This window comes from Epinephelus lanceolatus, chromosome 6 (genome assembly GCF_041903045.1).
Source record: "Epinephelus lanceolatus isolate andai-2023 chromosome 6, ASM4190304v1, whole genome shotgun sequence".
NCBI lineage: Eukaryota > Metazoa > Chordata > Actinopteri > Perciformes > Serranidae > Epinephelus > Epinephelus lanceolatus.
The window spans coordinates 30,507,561-30,527,721 of NC_135739.1; the positions used below are offsets into that span (position 1 = coordinate 30,507,561).

The following is a 20,161-nucleotide window of genomic DNA, read 5'->3' on the forward strand; positions in this document are numbered from 1 at the left end:
TGTAAACCTGCCTGATCACAGGGACCTAACATCACACAGAAATGGCATCTGTCTTTATTTTATGTATTTCCTGTTAAAACAAGATGTTAATGTGGGCATAATGAAGGGTTGCATTCAAACCAAAGATATATCAAAGTCTATGAGAGTAATATTTTAATAGTAATGTTTACATTTACATAAGGGAAGCGATGCAATATTTTTCAAAGTAAAACATGAAAACACAACAGTATAAAATTTTAGCAAGTTTGGTTGGCCTTCAAAATTAAATAACTGCATATTGGGACATGGAAAACTGGTTAAAACTGCGAAACTCATCTTTCACATCATTGCGATTGTAGCATGTTGATGGAGAACCACGATCGTAATGTATAACCTCACTGAAATAATACTCTATTCTACAATATTCTCAATTACTGTGACAAAATGTATATTGATGTTACATAAAGTAGCAGACACAAGAGTAGACTTTTTTCAAAATTATTACATCTACTGTCAATTCACCATGACAACAGCCTCCATTTAGAGGATGAAATATATATAAAAAAAGTCATGTTGGCAATTTAACCCTTGATCTAAACATTGTATATATTTAAAATGTTAATTATGGTTAAAGAAATTTCTGTCCCACATACAAAGGCATGACAAAAGCAGTAACAACTATTATTAGTTGTACTTTATGACTACGGTGACCACTTCTCATTGGCATCAATGGCTAACACCTCTGATGCATCCAGTCACTGAGTTTCTGAGACACTGTTCTCAAGCTGCTGGCCACAAGCAGCCAGAGGGTCTCAGCTTCTGGTGTTGCTGTCTGACATATGAGGCTTTATAAAACTTACAGGCAAGCGTTGAATGGTGGGCTTCTAAAAGTTAAAATGATTCTGCGGTGTTCCTTTTGGACCTTGATATTTACAGTACAATTACACATAACATCTATTAATCCGACCAGTAACAACAGTTGTCACATTGTCAGTGGATATTTAACAGTTTCTCTTTGTCATATATCCTTTATGAAACCACTGGTGTATGAATAATCTTTGCCCATCACTTCTCTGTATCAGTAGCACAGGTGAGTGATGGGGGTGCAGCTTTATGTGCAGGGTAGTATGGTCTCCACACAGTTGTAGGTCCAATCCTGTCTCTCATTAATGGGCAGGACATGTTGGCACACCTAAAAGACAGAACACACATCTATTTATTCGTATCCAAAATACCATGTAGTAATTTCATTACATTGTAGCATCACATCAGTTATAAAAAAAGTATGTTCTTATTGAGAATGAACAATTCAATTGTACATTTTAATGCAGTAGAATTGAACATTTTCAAAGTAATGGTTTATGATTTTCCTCTTGTCATGAAAACCAAGACAGGATTCTGAGGAAGACTTCGTACCATCTTAGTCCTGCCTGGCACCTCGACAGCAAACACACTCATGCCTCTGCTGCTGCAGCAGTTTCTGCTCTGCTCGTTGTTGACATGGACAGTCACTTTCTGGTTAGTCTGCAACACAAAAGACATTTGTCACTTCAGTGATCAGCTTTCTTAACTTAAAACCACAGAATAGTAATCACAGAGTCTGTTTTCTTTTAAGCATAAAAAGGAGATTTAAGCGCTTTATCAATATTAGCTGAACAGATAACCTTATGCTAATCTCAGAAAAAAAACCATCTCCATGTGCCTAACAGCTGCTCTGATTGTTTACAACATAGTGATTCATCCCACTTGTGAGTCATTGGTGTTGGATTGTAAGGCAATGGGCAAATATAAAACAAAACAAATGACAATCAACAGTCTCATTAAGACTAAGTCAACTGCATACAAATGTAACTATTTCCCTTCTACAGTAGTTCCTTTGTATCACAGGTCATTCTCAGTGAGAAGCTCCTGTTGCTATGAGAATCAATACGACGGCCGCATATCAATTACAAAGAGGGCGAATGGTCTCCGCAACCATACACTGTACAAACCACATTTTCACTTCATCTATGAAAAGCACACATTTGAAAAACAGCTTATTCACCTGGACTGTTCAGTCAGTCAGTCAATTAAAGTTGGGCTATAATCCCTCTAGTGGTCATTAAGGTGCATGGCAATTTGACATCACACTAAACCAGGAACACTCACTCATATCTTAATTTCAGAATTATGCTCCACCTGCACAGACTACACAAAGTTTTGTTGTCTACCTTGTTGGCTATGAGGGAGGAGATCCTGTGTTCTCCTCTGTAGGTGTAGACAAAGACGTTGTCTTGTCCCCTCAGTGCTTTGGCCCCTGTCCTGGCTGTGATGGACTTCTGGACGGCCTGGTTCAGAAGCTTGGGCCCTGAGTCCATGCTGAGTGGTTGGACGGATGGCTGAGTGCCTTCACAGTGTACGTCTATTTGGAATGGACAAGCCTGACAGAGTGGGAGGTAGAGGAGTGAATTCAGTTGGTTAGTATGATTCAAGTAAGATATTGAAAGCCTGGGCATGTTTCTCTCAGTATGTTTGTATAATATAACTGCAAATGAGAGTCATTCCAGTAGCAAGCTGTGTCAAATGGCTTAATGAAGGTTGAAATGTATTTTCTTATCAAGTGTCAAATGTAGGCACTAAATTACAGCATATTAGGACCACGTCATGTCATTAAAACTGATTGAAATCTGTGTGATTGCATGTGATTGTTTTAAGTGAGGGCAGATATGAAACTAACCTCTACCAGCTCCAACATTCGGTTGTAGCCCATGGCTTCCAGGGTGACCCACAGGTCCGCGGGGTCTCCATCTTTCTCCGTGGCCTCCATCAGGTTCAGCTCCATGAAGCCCTGCTGGGTCAGCTGGTTCTTCCTCATATCAAAGTTCTCTGCACGCCCAACAAAAAAGTAATGAGAGCCTGAGAGGAACCCTATTTAACACAGGCCATCCTGTGTATCAGCGTCATAATGAGGATGATTACCTTTGCAGACAGCCCAGGCATCCTTGTCACATTTCTCCCCACTGGTCCTCAGCTCAAAGAAGTTGTACTCCTCCAAACTGAGCAACCCATTCCCATCCAGGTCTATCACCTCAAAGATGTCAGACAGCACCTCCCTGTGGCACAAAGGGCGCAACACAGGGGAGTGTCACACAGGACCCAGACAGCCTCGATTCATACACCTGTCTATCTTTCCACACATGTATCTACCCATTAATTTATCCATTCAGCTGCTGTGGGGACAGCAGAGCTAGCAAAGCAGTCGAGACTTGAGGGCCGCAAATCACAAACTAAACTGTGTCTTTTGTCACACTGGAAACCTAAATCTAAATTGTTGGACATTAGCCAAAGCTGGTGTCATTTCATAAATAAACCTTTGCTATGCAGTGTGTTTTTATACTACTGATGATGGGATGAAGCAAATGCACACATAGGCACACACACACCTGAGCTCCCTGGTGAGGTCTAGCTCTCCAGTGTCAGTCCTGTAGACGAGCTCTACTGGTTTATTAGAAAGGCTCTTTTTGCTCCTTTTCTTTAGTTTGCAGCCACTGGTGAAGGGCAGCAGGTAGTAAGTCCCAGCATGCAATTCTCCTTTCCAAACATACTTCTGTGGGAAACAAAGGAGTAGCAAAGTAAGCTGAAAAGATGAAACGTATCCTGGAAAGTAGGAAATGATTAAACATGTAAATTAAATAACTCCAAATGTTAGAGCACATGTACATCTGTCGACACAAACAAACATACTTCTTTGTCTTTCGACTCAGTGAAACACACAAAAGTTGAGTCCTCTTTGGTTTCACCAGCTGACATGACAAAAAGAGCCGTGTCCACTGTCATCCATGAAGACGGCTTGTCTGAAAAATAACACAAGATAACAGGCTGTCATCAACAAATCGTCGTTTGTTTTGTGCACAAAAAATCCCAAAACTAACAAAAACAAAACCAGATATTGAATACAAAATTACCATATACAAAGCTTTGATATAATGTATAGTACAAACAAAGAATCAAATGTAAGCTTAATACTGTATATGCAGTCTTTCCTGATTGGATATACAAAGCTTTCAAGAGACCAAAGACTCTTTACAAGCTTTATCTTTGCACATACATACACCGATCAGCCAAAACATTAAAACCACTGGAAGGTGAAATGAACAACATCAATCATTTCATTGCCAGGACCAAAGGTTTCCCAGCAGAACATTGCTGGGAAACCTTTGGTCCTGGCATTCATGTGGATGTGGATTTATGCACTCCACCCACCTAAACATTGTCATAGACCAAGTGCCCCTGATGGCAATAGCCCCCCAGCAAGGCAGAGCGTCATGCCACACCACAAAAACTGCTCAGGATATGGTCCACGGAACGGGACAAAGTGCTCAAGGTATCGGCCTAGCTTCCCCAGATCCCAATCTGATCAAGCATCTGTGGGACAAACCGGTACCCCAGGTCCTTTGACCAGGCCTCGATAGGTCAGAGTCAAGTGAGGCATAGTGACAGGACCTCTGGGGGTGTCCTGTGTTGTCTGGCACCAAGGTGTTGTTGACAGATCCTTCGAGTCCTGTGGGTTGCGAGGTAAGGTACCGGCATGCTCAATGGATGTTTGATCGAATTGGGATTTGGGGAATTTGGAGGCCAGGCTGACACCTTGAGCTCCTAGTTACGTCCCCCAGGCCATTCTTGAGCAGTTTTTGTGGTGTGACATGGTGCATTGTCCTGCTGGGGGGAGCACTGCCATCAGGGAGTGCAGTTCCCAATAGGGGGGTGTACTTGGTGTGCAATGTCGTTTGGGTGGGTGTAGCGTGTCAAGTGGCATCTGCATGAATGGCAGGAGCCAAGGTTCCTCAGAACAACATTGCACTGTAACAAAATAATCAATGTTATTCACTTTACCAGCCAGTGGTTTTAATGTTTGGGCTGATTGGTATACAGATGTGACTTTTCACCATCTACATCGATTTATTATGTGCTTTTGCATTCTCTAAATTAACAGAAACTGAACTGCACCCTCTTCTTGTTGTTTGTCATAAATGAGCTGGAACGCTATCTAGCACATTTCCTACAAAATGTAATTGGTCTTTTTTCTTTATGATTCATTATCTAATAAATTACTGGGGCGATACTTAATGTTACAATGTCACAAAACCATCTTTAAAACTGCAACAACATTGCATACCACTAAAAATAGTAGTGAAGTAATGGTGGAGGAAGTGGCCCAGCAATAAACTCAAATATGGGCAAGTAATGAATGCTGAGGGACCGAGGTCCAAATCCAGAATTCCTACCAGCTCCAGAGGTGTTGTCCTGTCCTTGACCCTAATTTCCCACCTCTCTAATCAGGGGAACAAGCAAACATATAACCCTATGTCCAGTGGGGTAATTTCTTCGCTACCCATTATGATTTTTATGTGTTATATAAAATAGTGCTGGTACCTGGTCCGTGGCTGAGGCTGAGTGGTTGGATGGTGAGGTAGACGTTAGTTGTCTGGGGGATGTGGAGCTGGTACTGCAGAGAGCCAATGCTTCCATCGTCCTCCAAGAAGAAACAGCCCCTCGTGTACCTGTGAAGCCACTCCTGGAAAAAAGGACATACTCATACAAACTGATATAGTGTGGCAATTAATGCAGGAAAATAATCTTTATCAGACCCTGCTGTTTGCCATTTTATGCCCTTCTAAAGTATCATACATACGGTATATCACATCATATGCAGACTAATATATTTTATGTGTGGTCTCCGAGTAGATCCTGACACAATCCCCACAAACTGTTTTGCAGCTTGACAACAAAATGCATTTATTCATTCAACAGAAACCAAAACTAATTTGCAGTTCTTATTAAAAGGGGGATTGATCTTGTGACAGGGGAAGTATATTTTGGCACAAAAAAGTGAATTGAGCAGTCAATCATAACAGTGAGGTTGCTCACTTCATTAACAGAAGCCGCCGTCGTGATAATTACCACTCCAACCTTCAGGGGGCATATTCATTACTTTATAGTTTATGTCAGCTCGGCAGCATGTAAACACTTGCTATACTCCCGCTGATCCAGAGGAGGGCAGGAGTGTCACGCTGTGTTTCTGCTGAGGGCTGAAGTAAATCTCCCTCCAGGACCTGATATGGCAAATTGGAGTCCATTTAACTTTGATAAATACAGCCTTTTCAATCTTGGGCCAGCGGTCATTCAAAAGTATCAAGAGGCTACTTTGGCAATATTTATGAATCCTAATATTTCTCTCATTTTGAAATCCTGTTGTTCCTTTGTCTGGCAGCACAACTGAAATGAGGTAATAATTTGAAATTGAACAGGAACATCAAAACAAGGAAGTTTTCCTTCCGCTCATTGGAGACACATTAAATGAAAACACAGTTGGTGTGGACACACAGTAAGAGGACACCGAGGGCCCGGCGAGTCTGGAATAGGCCATATATCCTTTTAGTGGACAAATAAATCACCAAGTTAAACAAAGAAAGTACCATAAAGACGGAGCATGTCACTCCTTTAGAGAAAAGCCATTTTCTCAAAGTATTTATCTTGGGCTGTGAGAGGCATAAAAGATCAAACCATAACACTTCAGTGGTTTGTCCAGACAATATTAAATGAGGGAAATTGCCATGGGCACCCATCAACTGCTTAAAGACATCAGAATTAATGCCCCCATAGAGAGAGGGTCAGCCTGCAGACTAATACAGGCGCTGTCACCAGCTCCGGCCACAGGTTAGATTTACTGCGACGCAGAGGGTCGCGGGATGCTGAACCAGCCACAAACACAATCACACACACACACAAACAAACACACACATTTCAACCATGACCTTTACCTCATCTTATAATTCTCATCATTCTAACCCATTTGTAAAAACAAATCCTGAGAATAAAGAATATTGCTCACTGGTTGTGTTTGTATTTTGAGGATAAATTTGCATCACACAAGGCACACACACACATACACGCATCACACCGCTACGAAAACACAGCATGCCCTCCACCCGCCACCTCCCAATTATCAGCCTGTGGCAATATAGCAGCCAATATAGCGAGCAGAACTTCCCTCAGAGGTAATCTCTGGACACACATTCTTTTACCTCGATGATGTCTGGCCCTTTCCAATCTCAACACAGTGCTCGGGCCTGAGAGATGGAGCAGGGGGCTGTTATTTTTATTTATTTATTTATTTTTCTTGCTGTAAAGCAAACCAGCCGAGGTTAAGCCAAAAAGAGTGAAAACAAAGAGCATGGGATCAATACAGTGTATATCTATCCACCCTGGGCTAACTCGCCCATCAAAAACACAGTGGGTAACAGTGACACTGGGAGAGCAGCGGGGCTGCAAGGACCTTGTTATCATGGAGTCTCACTGGAGCACACACACACTAAGATATCCAGGTTTGGTCAGTGATGGTACACACAATAAATCTTTCAGATTCATTACATAGCATGTCGCTTATAGAGGATAATAAGCATATGTTGCAAATCATGAAATGGATGAAATGTTCCTGTAAATTACTGTATTAAATTCAACTTACTGACATCAAAGATAATATATAAACATTAGTGGAAAGGAACTAAACTGGGACTAAAAAGTGAGCTATGAGTTTACAACTGTGCTGATGTTTTAACTTTGTTTAGTACGAGAAAGTGAAGAAATTCTTAGGAAAATATCTGTAATTATTTGATTAGTTGATTGACACAAAATTTATCTCCAACGATTTTTTATTCGCAATTAATCATTATTGTAGGTGGCACGGTGGTGCAGTGGTTAGCATTGTCTCCTCACAGCAAGAGTGCAGAGCATGCATGTTCTCCCCGTGTCAGTGTGGGTTTTCTCTGGGTACTCCGGCTTCCTCCCACAGTCCAAAGACATGCAGGTTAATTGGTGACTCTTAATTGTCCATAGCTGCGAATGTGAGTGTGAATGGTTGTCTGTCTCTATGTGTTAGTCCTGCGATAGTCTGGTGATCTGTCCAGGGTGTACCCCACGCCTCGCGCCCAATGTCAGCCGGGATAGGCTCCAGCCCCGCCCACATTTGGGTTTGCAGTGTTGATTGAAAAACCTATGGGTATTTTTCACTATGTTTTTGACAATCCATAAAAATAGAAAAATTTGAAAAACTGACAGACTAATCGATAATGAAGCTAATCATTAGCTGCAGCGCTACATACATTCTGACTATATGGGGGTGGTTACCTGTAATCCTGACGGCTCTGGTATTTTGCTGGCTTTAGTGCTGCTGGATGTCATAGTGATTGAGTTCGACAGGGACGACCGTCTGCTGCGAGCGGAGGAAGGCCGGGAGGATGCTCTGCTGTCTGAGACACAAACATAAAAAGTCACATAGGTAAACAAAACAATACATATGCTAAAAAATACATCCAAAGTTATGATAAATAAATCGAGTTGCTGCAACAGAACAGAGCAGAACAGAACGCTCAACTGACTGACTGACTTAAGTACAGCCCTCCTCTCTCCAAACAGTAAACACACTTTCAAAAGAAAGATGAGGTGCACAACATAATTGACACTGTAATCTGTCTTCTCAGAAGTCCGTTCCCAAGTTCAAGCGAAGATGGCTACTTTACATTTGGGTTCCAAGAAAGCGTGGTCTCAAGTTCAACTCCCTTTTAATTAATTATGGAGGCCTTTTAAATCACAAATGGCCTAACAGCACCCTCTCAAATCCATTATCTCCCACAACTTTTTTCCTCCCTTGAACTCTAATTGAAGCCAGAAAATATCAATTCACTAATTAGGGGTCTGATTGTTTCCAAGCCTGGGAAATCAAGATGCGGAGCAATGTGAGAGGCTTACAAGCAAATTACCGCAGCAGAGAAATAAATAGACCCACTGTCGTGGAATTTGTGATGGATCTATTTTGTATTGATGGCAGTATTTTTAATCTAGAGGGCCAAATTGTAGCTGTTGTGTGAATGTGGACAAAGATGCATTGAAACTTGGCCTAACAAAAGCTTCAGTGTGAGTTTACACTGAATGTGAGTTTAAAGGCAGTAGTAGTGGCTTTCTGCTGCTGGAAAACTGCAAGAACTGAACTAAATAGACCAATTATCAGAGACAGCTCATCAATTGGTCTGACTGTTTGCCAAAACTTGTTAGACACATAACACCTGATGCGGTGATACCTGATAATTACTCTGTACTACATCAATTATTCACAAAACAATTATCCAAAATCAGCCATCTCCCATTCAGTTAGAACATATTTCTCAGTGTAGTGCTGGTTTGTACTGACAAATGTAGGAGCAAATGAGCAGTCAAAACTGTTTTTGAGCTCCAAGAATAACCCATTCAACATGTGCGATCACGTCGCGTCTCGTGTTAAAGCCTCGTTAGAATGTAGCGGGTATAAATCAATACGTGGGAGAGGCACAATAATGTGATAATCCCGACAACTATGTGGGAGCTCATTTGTTTTTGCAGTGGTGGTCGACTGGGCCCTCCTCTCGACCCACCGCCTAATCCCTCATCATCTCCCCAGTGAGAAGTGGTGAAATCCTCCGAATCAATAACATGAACATGGACTGACCACTTAAATCAACCCCATCTATCTTCCCACTGTGGGCCTGTCCCTGGCTCGCTCATCAGAACAGGATCTCTGTTCTTTTCTTTCCTACAAAATTTAAAGTGTAAAAAGTGGATTTTTTACACCCACCTTCAACTGAATGAAGGTGCTGTCTTTTGGAGAGAAAAACTCTGTTGGTTCATTATCTACAATTGCAGAAGGGTGGAGCTGGACTTGATGCGCGTCACCGTTTGTTTAAGCTATGAAAACATATTTTTTTGGCAAGAGCTTTAACTCCAAAGCCACAGGTGAAAGGCGGCATTCTTCATCGGCATAGATGGAGCTTTTGTCAATCTCTTAATGGCAGAAATGATTACCCAAATCACAATGCTTTACAGTCTCCTCCCTCCAAACAAGCTGCCCTAATTGTGTGGCTATTATGATGTATGGACTCTCTTAATGAGGTGATTTGTCACGGGGGGAGTGAAAAATCGATCAATAACAGAGCTATTATTTATTCATCAAAACTAATCGGTGAGGCGTATTGGGGCAAGCAGTGTGTACGGGTGTGCAACTATAAATTGGAATCTGAAGTGTACTTGATGTGCAGTCCCCATTGGCTGCTACACTGGACTGAGTATCGCTATTATGTTCTGGACTCATACACCATAAGATATTAGCATTGCTATGCAAAAATAAAGTCTCTCCTACATATCTTCTCATATTTTGGTATAAGGACTATTCAGTAGCAGTCACTTTTATTTTAGAATTTTCTGAGAAAGTCACAAGTTGTACCTTTCTTGAGTGTCATGTCTGATTCTGCCCGGGGTGTTTCAGGAGGCTGGGGGAGAGTCACTGCTGCTTGTGCTGCTGCTGCTGTTGCTGATGATGCTGATGACACTGAGCTCTTAGGAGGGCTGTATGACTGACTGCCAAAGTTCTGTCTCTTCAGTTTGGCGTTAGCCTCGAGCCTCTCCAAAGCAGCCATCTGACACTGCTCTACTGTAGACACGAGCAATCTGCAGAACTGACAGCAACAAGGAACAAGCAGTGAGGGCATGATGCATGATCTGAGGCAAGGGAGAGGTTCAGAGATGCGTCTGTGCCACTCTGCATCTCTGATTCTTCTGTATTTTATGTGAATTCAAATCAACTTTAATGAAAAAAGTTTTGAATGAATGATTTTTATCCTTTACTGGTTTTTGAACTGGATCAAAAACAATGTCTATTAGCAAACAATAGCTTTGTAGCAAGTAATAACAATAAGGGTGGAAGACCTGTTACTGTTTCCAAAAGTTTTTCTCCTGACTGCTTGGGATAGTAGCCTTTGTTCTGAGGCTGTGCTGGTGCACTGATTATTTGAAGCTAATCAGTCAGATGAAATACTTCATAACTGATACACAAACTTACTTCTGCATAATCCAGCTTGCCGTCTTTGTTGATGTCAGCTAATGCGAAAATAGCATTCACCTCCTCAGTGGTCATTTTCTCTCCTCTCTGGAAGATTCAACATATTTTCTTTAGTAGTACAAACACCAGAACAGAAACATTTCTACTTTAATTGAACAAGAGTTGATATTAGATTTTAATCAGTTCATGCTCAGGCTGTCTACAGTGGCATGCAAAAGTTTGGGCAAGTTTTATTTCAATCTAGCAGTTTCAAAATAACAAAAAAAGAAAAGGGCCTGAGGCAAAAGTTTGGGCACCCTGCATGGTCAGTGCTTAGTAGCGCCCCCTCTGACAAGTATCAAAGCCTCTGACTGCTTTTTGTAACCCCATTCTTCCTGCAAAAGGCTTCTAGTTCTGTGAGATTCTTGGACTGTCTTGCATGTACTGCTATTTTTGAGGTCTATCCACAGGTTTTTAATGATGTTTAGGTCTGGGGACTGTGAGGCCCAAGGCAAAACCTTCAGTTTGCGGCTCTTGAGGTAGAACATTGTGGATTTCTAGATGTGTTTAGGATCATCGACCTGTTGTAGAAGCAATCCTCTCTTCTGTTTGCTTCCAGAATTTGCTGGAATTGAACTGAATCCATTCTTCCCTCTACCTGTGAAATGTTCCCCGTGCCACTGGCTGCAACACAAGCCCAAAGCATGATTGACTCACCGCTGTGTTTAACAGTTGGAGGGGTGTGTTCTTTTTATTTTTCTCCAAACATACCTTTGCTCATTGTGTCAAAAATTTCTACTTTAATTTCATCAGTCCACAGGACTTGTTTCCAAAAGCATCAGTCTTGTTTAGATGTTCCTTTACAAACTTCTGACGCTGAATTTTGTGGTGAAGACACAGGAAAGGTTTTCTTCTGATGACTCTTCCATGAAGGTCATATTTGTACAGGTGTCACTGCACAGTAGAACAGTGCACCACCACTGCAGAGTCTGCTGAACCTTCCTGCAGGTCTTTTGCAGTCAAACAGGGGTACGAGCAGCTCTTGCAGAAAGTTTTCTTGGTCTTCCAGACCTCAACTTGACCTCCACAGTTCCTGTTAACTGCCATTTCATAATTACAGGCACTGAGGAAACAGCTACCTGAAAACACTTTGCTATCTTCTTTTAGCCTTCTCCTGCTTTGCGGGCATCATTTTTTTTTTAGTTTTCAGAGTGCTAGGCAGCTGTTTAGAGGAGCCCATGGCTGCTGATTGTTTGGACAAGATTTCAAGTGTCAGAATATTTATAAAGCTTTGAAATTTGCATCACCTGGCCTTTCCTTGTGAACAAGCCATAGCCCTAACAAACTAAGGAAGGTCTGAGACCCTGGTAAAAGTTGCCTGAGAGCTCAAATGTCTTTGGGTGCCCAAACTTTTGCATGGTGCTCCTTTTCTATTTTTCTCTCTAAAATTGTACAAAAAAATAATACACTAATGCTCCATCTTTAACTTCATGCCTTTTGGAGATCAGTTCATCCTCTACTTACTTAACTATTCACAGTAAAAAAAACAGCATCACTCAATGGACACAGATTAACAGTTATAACCAGAAGGGTTAGGCTACTCACAGTGGTAAGTGCCTTCTCCAGTTCACTGTGTGAGATATAGCCATCACCGTTCACATCCATCCTTTTAAAGGCTCTCATTAGTTCTGTCTCCTCAGTTTTCTTCTCATTCTTGAGAATTTCACAGAAGTCATCAAAGTTCAGTTTGGACGTCCTCGGGGTCCAGTATTTATTGAGAGTTGCATGGGTTGGATTTCTGCCAGCCTGCTGCAGAGCTGAATGGAATACATGGGACAGAGCATCGAATCTACAAGTAGTAAAGGCTGATGACAACCCACTGTGGCACAAGGACTGTTTGTTTTTCTGTGCTTCTAGATTTCCTGAATTGACATGTAAATCAACCAAATTTGCACAATGTTGCATCTGTGCCACTAATTACTACAAAAGTTAATCAATCAATCAATCAAACTTTGTTTGCCTTTCATACATCAAAAATGCAACCCCAAAGCGCTTAATGCTTAATGCATCAACAACCATTTCTCTCCTTTTTGTTTCAACTAAAGTAGCTTTAGGGGCTGGGAAAAAACCTCTTGTTGTACACTATTTCAGATGGTATCACCAACTCTTTATTGCAGCTATAAGATATGTACAGTGAGTAAGATGATTAAACCTAAGACTCTATGTTTTAATAACGTCAAATAGAAATGCTCTAAATATGTTGAGCATCATGTTGTCATATTTTTGGGATAACAACTAAATGCTCTGTGGGTTTTATCTATGTTTAGGTGCACAGCATAGGTTTATAACGACTGACCCACCAGGAGGTCAGCAGAAATTCACCCTAAAAGAATGACATTGTTCTCTTCAACATACATTTTGGTCATGTGAGCCAATATTTAGGAACACAGACAAGGTCTTAACTGGAAATTAGAGCATCAATGTTAGATTTTATCAGCTGATACCTTTTGTAAAGTGGTTCTGGATGAGCCTGAGGGCTCCTAAATTTTTTGAGTTTTACACTGTAAATCTACAGAGCAAAAAAGCCCCATATCACAATAACAGCCTCGTGACTGCTGCCGTTAGTGTCCAAGGAGTCACCATACACTTTGCCGAGATTTGTTCCCAGGTTAAATCATTATCTCTACTGACCTGAGCTAACGTCATAAGTTATAGAAATTACATGAAGTTTTCTTTTATTGGCAGACGTAAACGTGGCACGCTAACAGCTGACTAACGAGCAAGCTATTAACAGTTAATCTATATCTTTCTAATTAATAATCTTAGGGTTAGCTTACCACGACATAGCTGCTGTTTGGAAGCGATATTTGTCAAACTAGATCTAAACACTGCGAGGTACGCGGCTCTGCACTGTATGTAGAAAGCCTCCTCTTCATCAGAAGGACGAGGTGACTCTTGAAAAGACATCTTTGATCACCGTTAGCAAGCTAATTTAGCAACAACAAGACGGCAGCCAAATATGGCGGCTAATTCAAGCTAAATGCGTTTATTTTTTACTTTTTCACCACACCCTAAAAACATGAAGTGTCCATTTTATTGGATCAAATTCGCGTTAGCAGTGACATTCGCCAAACACCGTTGCTATCTTGCTCTCTGTTGCTAGGTAAACAAAAACTCATCGGTGTTCAGCAAAAGCGACACGGAAGGAACACACATCAACTTCTCCCGTTCCGGCTAAAACTAACGTAATGCCGTATTGTACTCCTTGAGGCAATAAGCATAAACGCAGTATTGATAATATAAATAGGGAATTAATTTATGATTCAGACTGGTTTTTACGTCCTTCGAGTCGTTTTGTAATAAGGGGACATCGAGAACTATATATAGGACAGGCTATGTTTTACTCGAACTGTTTGAGTGTAGCAAAGGCGCCAGATTCATTAATAATTTGCGACAAACTTTTGCTAAAACAGCCTTAAAATGACGTGAGTATTGCTCAATATATGTTTTTTTAATGTTGAATTGTCGTATAAATTGTATATCTTGTATTGCTGTGTTGATTAGATAAATTGTATTTGATGTAAGGTCGTGTAAATTGTCAGACACTCTGCAAAGCAGCAACAGAAGCTCACCTGTCAAAGACTTAAAGCATTGTGTATTCATGTATACACTGTATAATCACCACTGACAGCGTTACAGTGTTTGCTATATAGTTTGTGTCTGACTTCAATAACGTTGCTTTACTCTAATATGGACTAATAAGTGCTTTTTGCTCATTAGAGTTTGCTGTGGTCTTATTCTTTTTTTTCTTTTTTTTTTAACCCTGTGGTTACAACATTCCCATAGGCCTATTTTGCTCTTATAGATGTTGCTGAAGTGGGAAGTGCAGGGAGTGTCTCTAATGTTACTATTCTGATGATATTTCAAGTACTGCTGCAAGTTTACTCTTTCTTGTTCTTCGTGATACATCATAAGTTGTTTTATAGGCTAATACCGTAAAACTTAAGTTAATAGCCCGGGCTATTATTTGTTTAAATCACTTAACTCAACAGGCTTATATATGGGGCAGGTGTCTATATGGGACAGGCCTTTAATTCCTTTTATACAAAAGTGTTACTCAGCAAGAGCGGAAAATACAATCAAATTGTTTATTTGAACCAGTTTGAATATTGTTTACATATTAGGCTTTGAATACAACATTAATTATGTATCATCCATTTGATCTAGCTTTGACAGACAGCGCATCAGAGAGAGAGCAATTACAACAATACTCATGGATTACTTTATTATGAAAAACCCTTTTGATTCTTTTGATCTGTGGACCCTTTTGGACCAAAGAAATATAAGAAAACTAAACAGGTAGCCTAATTGATATTCTGACTTTATGACAGCTTCAGGGGCAGGGAGTCACCACTTTTTTTTCTATCCCTTTTGTTTACCATGCTCATAAATCTGAATGAAATATTCTTTGGTGTTCATGGTTTCAGTAGAATTGAAGTGAATGATTGAACTGTGGAGGACCTAACTAATAAATTTGTGGAGGAGCTAACCTAACTAATGATATGAAGCATGGCTATACTGAAAAAAGTTTAAACATCCATATTTGCATGTGTGATCTATACATCTATCTAACTTAAGCTAACCCCATCTAATTGGGTTGCCAAAAACCTGGTTTTACACATCCAAATAACTTCTATAAAAATGAACTGATTGGCAACCACACCAGGCCTCTAATTGAGACAGGCCTTTATTTGTCAGAATGTGTAGTCACACCAGGCTAGTACAAGGGACTAGGCTTTTAATTGAAATTTTACGGTATATTGTGTTGAATACTATTAAAGTACAATGAAGATTCAATTCATTTCATTGACACTTTATTTTTTTAACAGTGTGAGAAGAACTCTGCACATGGACAAATCATTTAAGTTAATAAATGGTCCTTATACCAGGCGTATTGATAATGTAGTCAGTTTACAGATCACCTGTACTTAGCACACTGCTTTATCATTTCTGTAAAAATTAATGTTTTAAAAGTTTCACACATAACTTGTCTGTGTTCAAAAGTTTTCATAGCATGTTTCAACCTAATTTTTCCTTCGCTCTGTCCTGTATAGCATTGGAAGCTGGATGCTGCAAGAGACCACACCCCTCACACCAAGATCTCAAGCAGGTGTGTGTAGACAAATGTCGTTGCAGATCTCTGAAGACATGTCAGTGTACCATGTAACAGAAGATGTCCCAAACCTGCAAAAGCATTAGACTTAAGGCCATGTTCATGCCAGTGCAATGTTAGCAAAGAGTGGCACTGACATGTTGGTCATTGACAGGGTATGTCTCATGTCCAACTAGTCCATTTGGTTTGTTTAGATAGTTAAAATGAACACCTCTGTATCTTAACTGGCTGCACACTCTCAACCACACCCACATCTCTAACCGTGGTTCTATGTGCGTTGTTTTCTCCACAACGACTTGTGAAGACTAGTGTCAACAAGTCTGTGGCAGTTGTGGTCTGAAGGTTTAAAAGAAATTGGCTTTTGACTAGAAAGTCAGCAGTTCTAGCTTTGGACAGGGAATTTATAATTAAGGTGCTGAATGATTGAACTCTCAAAGACCCACAGCGAGGAACAGTGTATGCGTCACTGTGAGGCAGGGCATTACTGAAAAAGTTTGTTTGTTCTCAGTGACCTTTGTTGGACATTTTATTAAAACTACTGACTAAACATTTAAAGCTTTGATCGTCCGGTAGTTTTCCTCTCAAGCTGAATGCAAAATTGTTCTGTCAGACAGCTGCTAGACGTATTACCTTAATCCACAAGCTCTGTTATTAGTCCACCCCTAGAAATGGCATGCAGAACTATTTGGACAATAACCTTAAATTTAAGTCATGTTGTGTGTACTATAACCCTTGTGTGGTAGATAGTACGTCCCCTTCTTAGCCCACAAGGCAACGCTAACTTGCATATATGTCAGTGTACTCTCAGTTGTGTTATTAAGGATGTTGTGCTTGTCGATGAAGCACATGAACAAGTGGTTCCACAGAAAGAGTTGGAAAAGCGAGTACCTAAGTCACAGCTTTTCCCATAATTAAGGCAAATTATTTAATCAATCAATCATATTGTACGCTGCAAATTATTATATTTTTGTCACTGCTAACTGTCTATACACAGAGAGCCAAAGTAGAGCACAGAGTTAAAGGGTTACAGAGAACTCCTTTTTATGAGTTGCTATATTTCAATTGCCACACTTTCCTGATGGTCATAGTGACATATCAGAATTTAATGACAGGAGACACGGAATGACGGAGATCCATCACCGGCCAAATTATCAGTGATTTACATAGCACTAAAAATAGTTGTATAAGAGTCACTTAACACAAGAACCATTTCCTTAGTCAAGGCAGACATTTGGTGTCTGGCCCATCCATCAAGACAAGCATTAGTTTTTAATTTTATAGTGCTGTCACTAATGCGTTACATGAGCTCGATTTACGGAACATTCATAACACTCACTTGGTTATGTCATAATAGGGTCATTTGAGGCACAGCAGTGTTTTAAGTTATTGCAATTTTAAAAATAAATTTGATTGTATTTGGAGGGGGAAAGTGGAAATCCAAACGGCCAGAACAAAAACAGAAACACCTCGACACCAATGACTTACAAAGCTACAATACAGCACAACAAAAACTGACTTAAATAAACAGATTATTTTAGATAAACAATTCTTTAGTTATAGACAACTGTTAAGATCATGGATGGTTACCATTTTGAAATATAAGTAGTACAAATGTGGGATAGATATAAGTCGTTTTTTAATGTGCAAAGCTTGTCTTCTTCAGGCTTATTCAGACTCCACTAATTACTTACTGATCAATATATAAAATCCAGCATATAAAACTACTCCATATTAGTTAGGTGTAGTCCTTTTAAGAGACTAGAGCCTTCGTTTAGGTTGAATATTGCAGCCAGTTGTTGATTCAGTAGAGCACACTGTCAGAATCATAATCCGAAAATTTCTGAACATGTCGTTGTGCCCATGTAACCCCACTCTCTTTTGCTTTGACCAGATTTGACTCCTTGCGATCTGAACTGGAACAATCAGTGGATCCATTCATCACGGCCAGGATAGAGCTGGAGGAAATACTCGTGAGGAAGACTTTTTCCTTTGGTCTTACATCTTTACAATAGGCGGAAATGTCTCCATCTTCGTCTTATCTTGAGCTTGAGAAATGATGGGTTTTTATTACACACTGAATATTCACTTCTGACACAGTTTTTCCTTTCCTTTGTTAAGCGTTTTCATTCATTTCCAGCTGTATTTTTCCTTTTTCCCAATATTTCCTGTGCATGGCTGGGGGGGGGGGGTCTGTTCTCCTTTTATCCTATTGATCCTGTGTTTTTAATTAGTCAGCAGAGGGCAGCAGTGAACAAGGACGTTTCTTCACCGGATCCTCTACTGACCTGCCGACTGAGCTAAAGAGACAGAAAGCTGAGTGAGTGCAATGTTGAATATGAATGCTAGACAGTCAGTCAGTAAAGCTGGGGTTGAATGAGAGTTCTATGTGATTTTTTTTCACCCACCTAACTGGATGAAAAAACCATGAAACAAGTTGTGATCAATGGAAAGCTCTGTTGTGCCCACTTTTGCAATAACTGTGATGGCATTTGTGTCTTTTCAGCATCCAGAGTAGAGTCATCTTTGAAGGAAAATGAAGACCCTAAGCATTACAATCAAGGTAATTCGTCTGGTGATAAATCAAACAGTTGTTAACATGAACAGTCTTTTACTGTTCAACATTAATGTGCAATCATGCTTTTACGTCATAAAGACAAACACACCGACCTCACATTACTGGAATTTAACCACATTGATCACTGAGAGGCTTTATGGCCACGTGCTGAGCCGGGCTGAGGGTTGATCAATATCAGGGGATTTACCGAAGATTAAAGCTGACACACACATGTCTGAAGATAAGTGTAGAAATTAAATACATATTTTATCAAAGGCAGCATTAATTTTGGTCTGTTGGACAACATGAATGTTTTAATAGTTTGGGAGTTTTATAGTGGATATCCACGTTAAGTTATGTGCAGGGTATGAGGCTACCTTCTGCTTGCATCACTGTTTTTGTTTGCAGTATTTCTCAGCCACATCCTCCACTTTGAGAGTTGTGATTGAAACCTTATCTCTAGGTGTTTAAAAGGCTGCAAGAAAACATTTAGTCCCAGTTGTGTGGTTGATTTCAAGATGAGCAGGAAAACAAATGTAGTCACAAGGCCATTTCATCACCAAGGACACCCCCATCCGCTACTACTTCACTGTTTGATTTGCTGCATCTTCTTTGCTATTTAACATTAACGGCATCAATGGACGATTGTTTCAGTTCTTCAGACAATCTGCGACCTTTTGCAGAAGAACAACATTTTGTTATGGTTGCACAAACAAGTCAATGAGTAGATTTCCTGGGGATAGAATTAATTTGATTATTTTAGGCACATCTTATGCCTGCAGCGGAGCAATTCTTGTGATCCAATCATACAATGGTGACTTGTGGAAAATGAATGGCGGGTATTGTTAGGAGGCCAGCTTGTTTTCCGATAAGGTTGTTAGAAATTATTTTAATTAGTTCCAGTAAGGGAGCTGGACATACATGATGCATTGTGGATCCACACCCCAGGAATGTCACATTTTTGTCACATGGTGGAGCCGTGAAATTTATCAGTTTTGCATAAGCCTCCTTACAACAACAGACTTCACAATGTCAGGGCAGATAGATGTGGGAGAGAATCGGCCCTCTATGTGCATTGAGACACACATTTTAAGTAAACAAACTGTTATTCAAAGCTGCTGAAGAGTTCTGGCCTATATCCGCTGGGAGCGTGAAATCCAGACAGATGATGCTGATGGTATCTCGAAGCATGATTCTGCTCTAGTGTAAAATGTTTGTTTAGATTCGCTGCTATGGCCTTTAGGCTTCGGGCCCATGTGCTGAATACAAGGCAGGGGAGTGTAAGAAACACTCTGGACAAGACTGAGTGCTCTGTGAGGACGCAGGATTATACAGTATGTGCTGGTTGTTCCCTTATCTTGACACCCGTGGGAATCATATACTTACATACAATACTGTGTAGTGCTGAAGTTACCAGAACAAAAATGGGTTTGTCATACCCGAAAATAGCTACAGTTGTGTTATTACTTTATATCTACTCATAAAGTTATTATTGTATTTTTATAGGCATGTTGATATATTACATTAAAGCACTCATATACATACTTTGACTAATTTCCCTGCCACATTA

General features: G+C 40.3%; 1 protein-coding gene across 1 annotated transcript; it reads right to left on the reverse strand.

The window, feature by feature from the left end:
• Nucleotides 1-136: 136 nt before the first annotated feature.
• On the reverse strand, nucleotides 137-16,009 carry efcab7 (EF-hand calcium binding domain 7). The gene is made up of 13 exons (XM_033621123.2): nucleotides 13,702-16,009; nucleotides 12,470-12,681; nucleotides 10,886-10,972; nucleotides 10,271-10,502; nucleotides 8,146-8,267; nucleotides 5,392-5,533; nucleotides 3,703-3,812; nucleotides 3,402-3,565; nucleotides 2,938-3,071; nucleotides 2,696-2,844; nucleotides 2,190-2,399; nucleotides 1,396-1,503; nucleotides 137-1,171 (listed from the first exon to the last, which is right to left on the reverse strand). Exons 1-13 carry the CDS (start codon nucleotides 13,829-13,831, stop codon nucleotides 1,091-1,093), a joined length of 1,881 nt encoding a protein of 626 aa, XP_033477014.1. The 5' UTR covers nucleotides 13,832-16,009; the 3' UTR covers nucleotides 137-1,090.
• Nucleotides 16,010-20,161: the final 4,152 nt, after the last annotated feature.

Excerpts from the sequence above, each read along its gene's own strand:
- efcab7 (XM_033621123.2), bottom strand. The coding sequence starts at position 13,831 with ATGTCTTTTCAAGAGTCACCTCGTCCTTCTGATGAAGAGGAGGCTTTC. Across the intron at positions 12,682-13,701 it reads CAAACAGCAGCTATGTCGTG|CTCTGCAGCAGGCTGGCAGA; the intron begins GTAAGCTAACCC and ends TATTCCATTCAG. Across the intron at positions 1,504-2,189 it reads CCTCCCTCATAGCCAACAAG|ACTAACCAGAAAGTGACTGT; the intron begins GTAGACAACAAA and ends TTTGTGTTGCAG.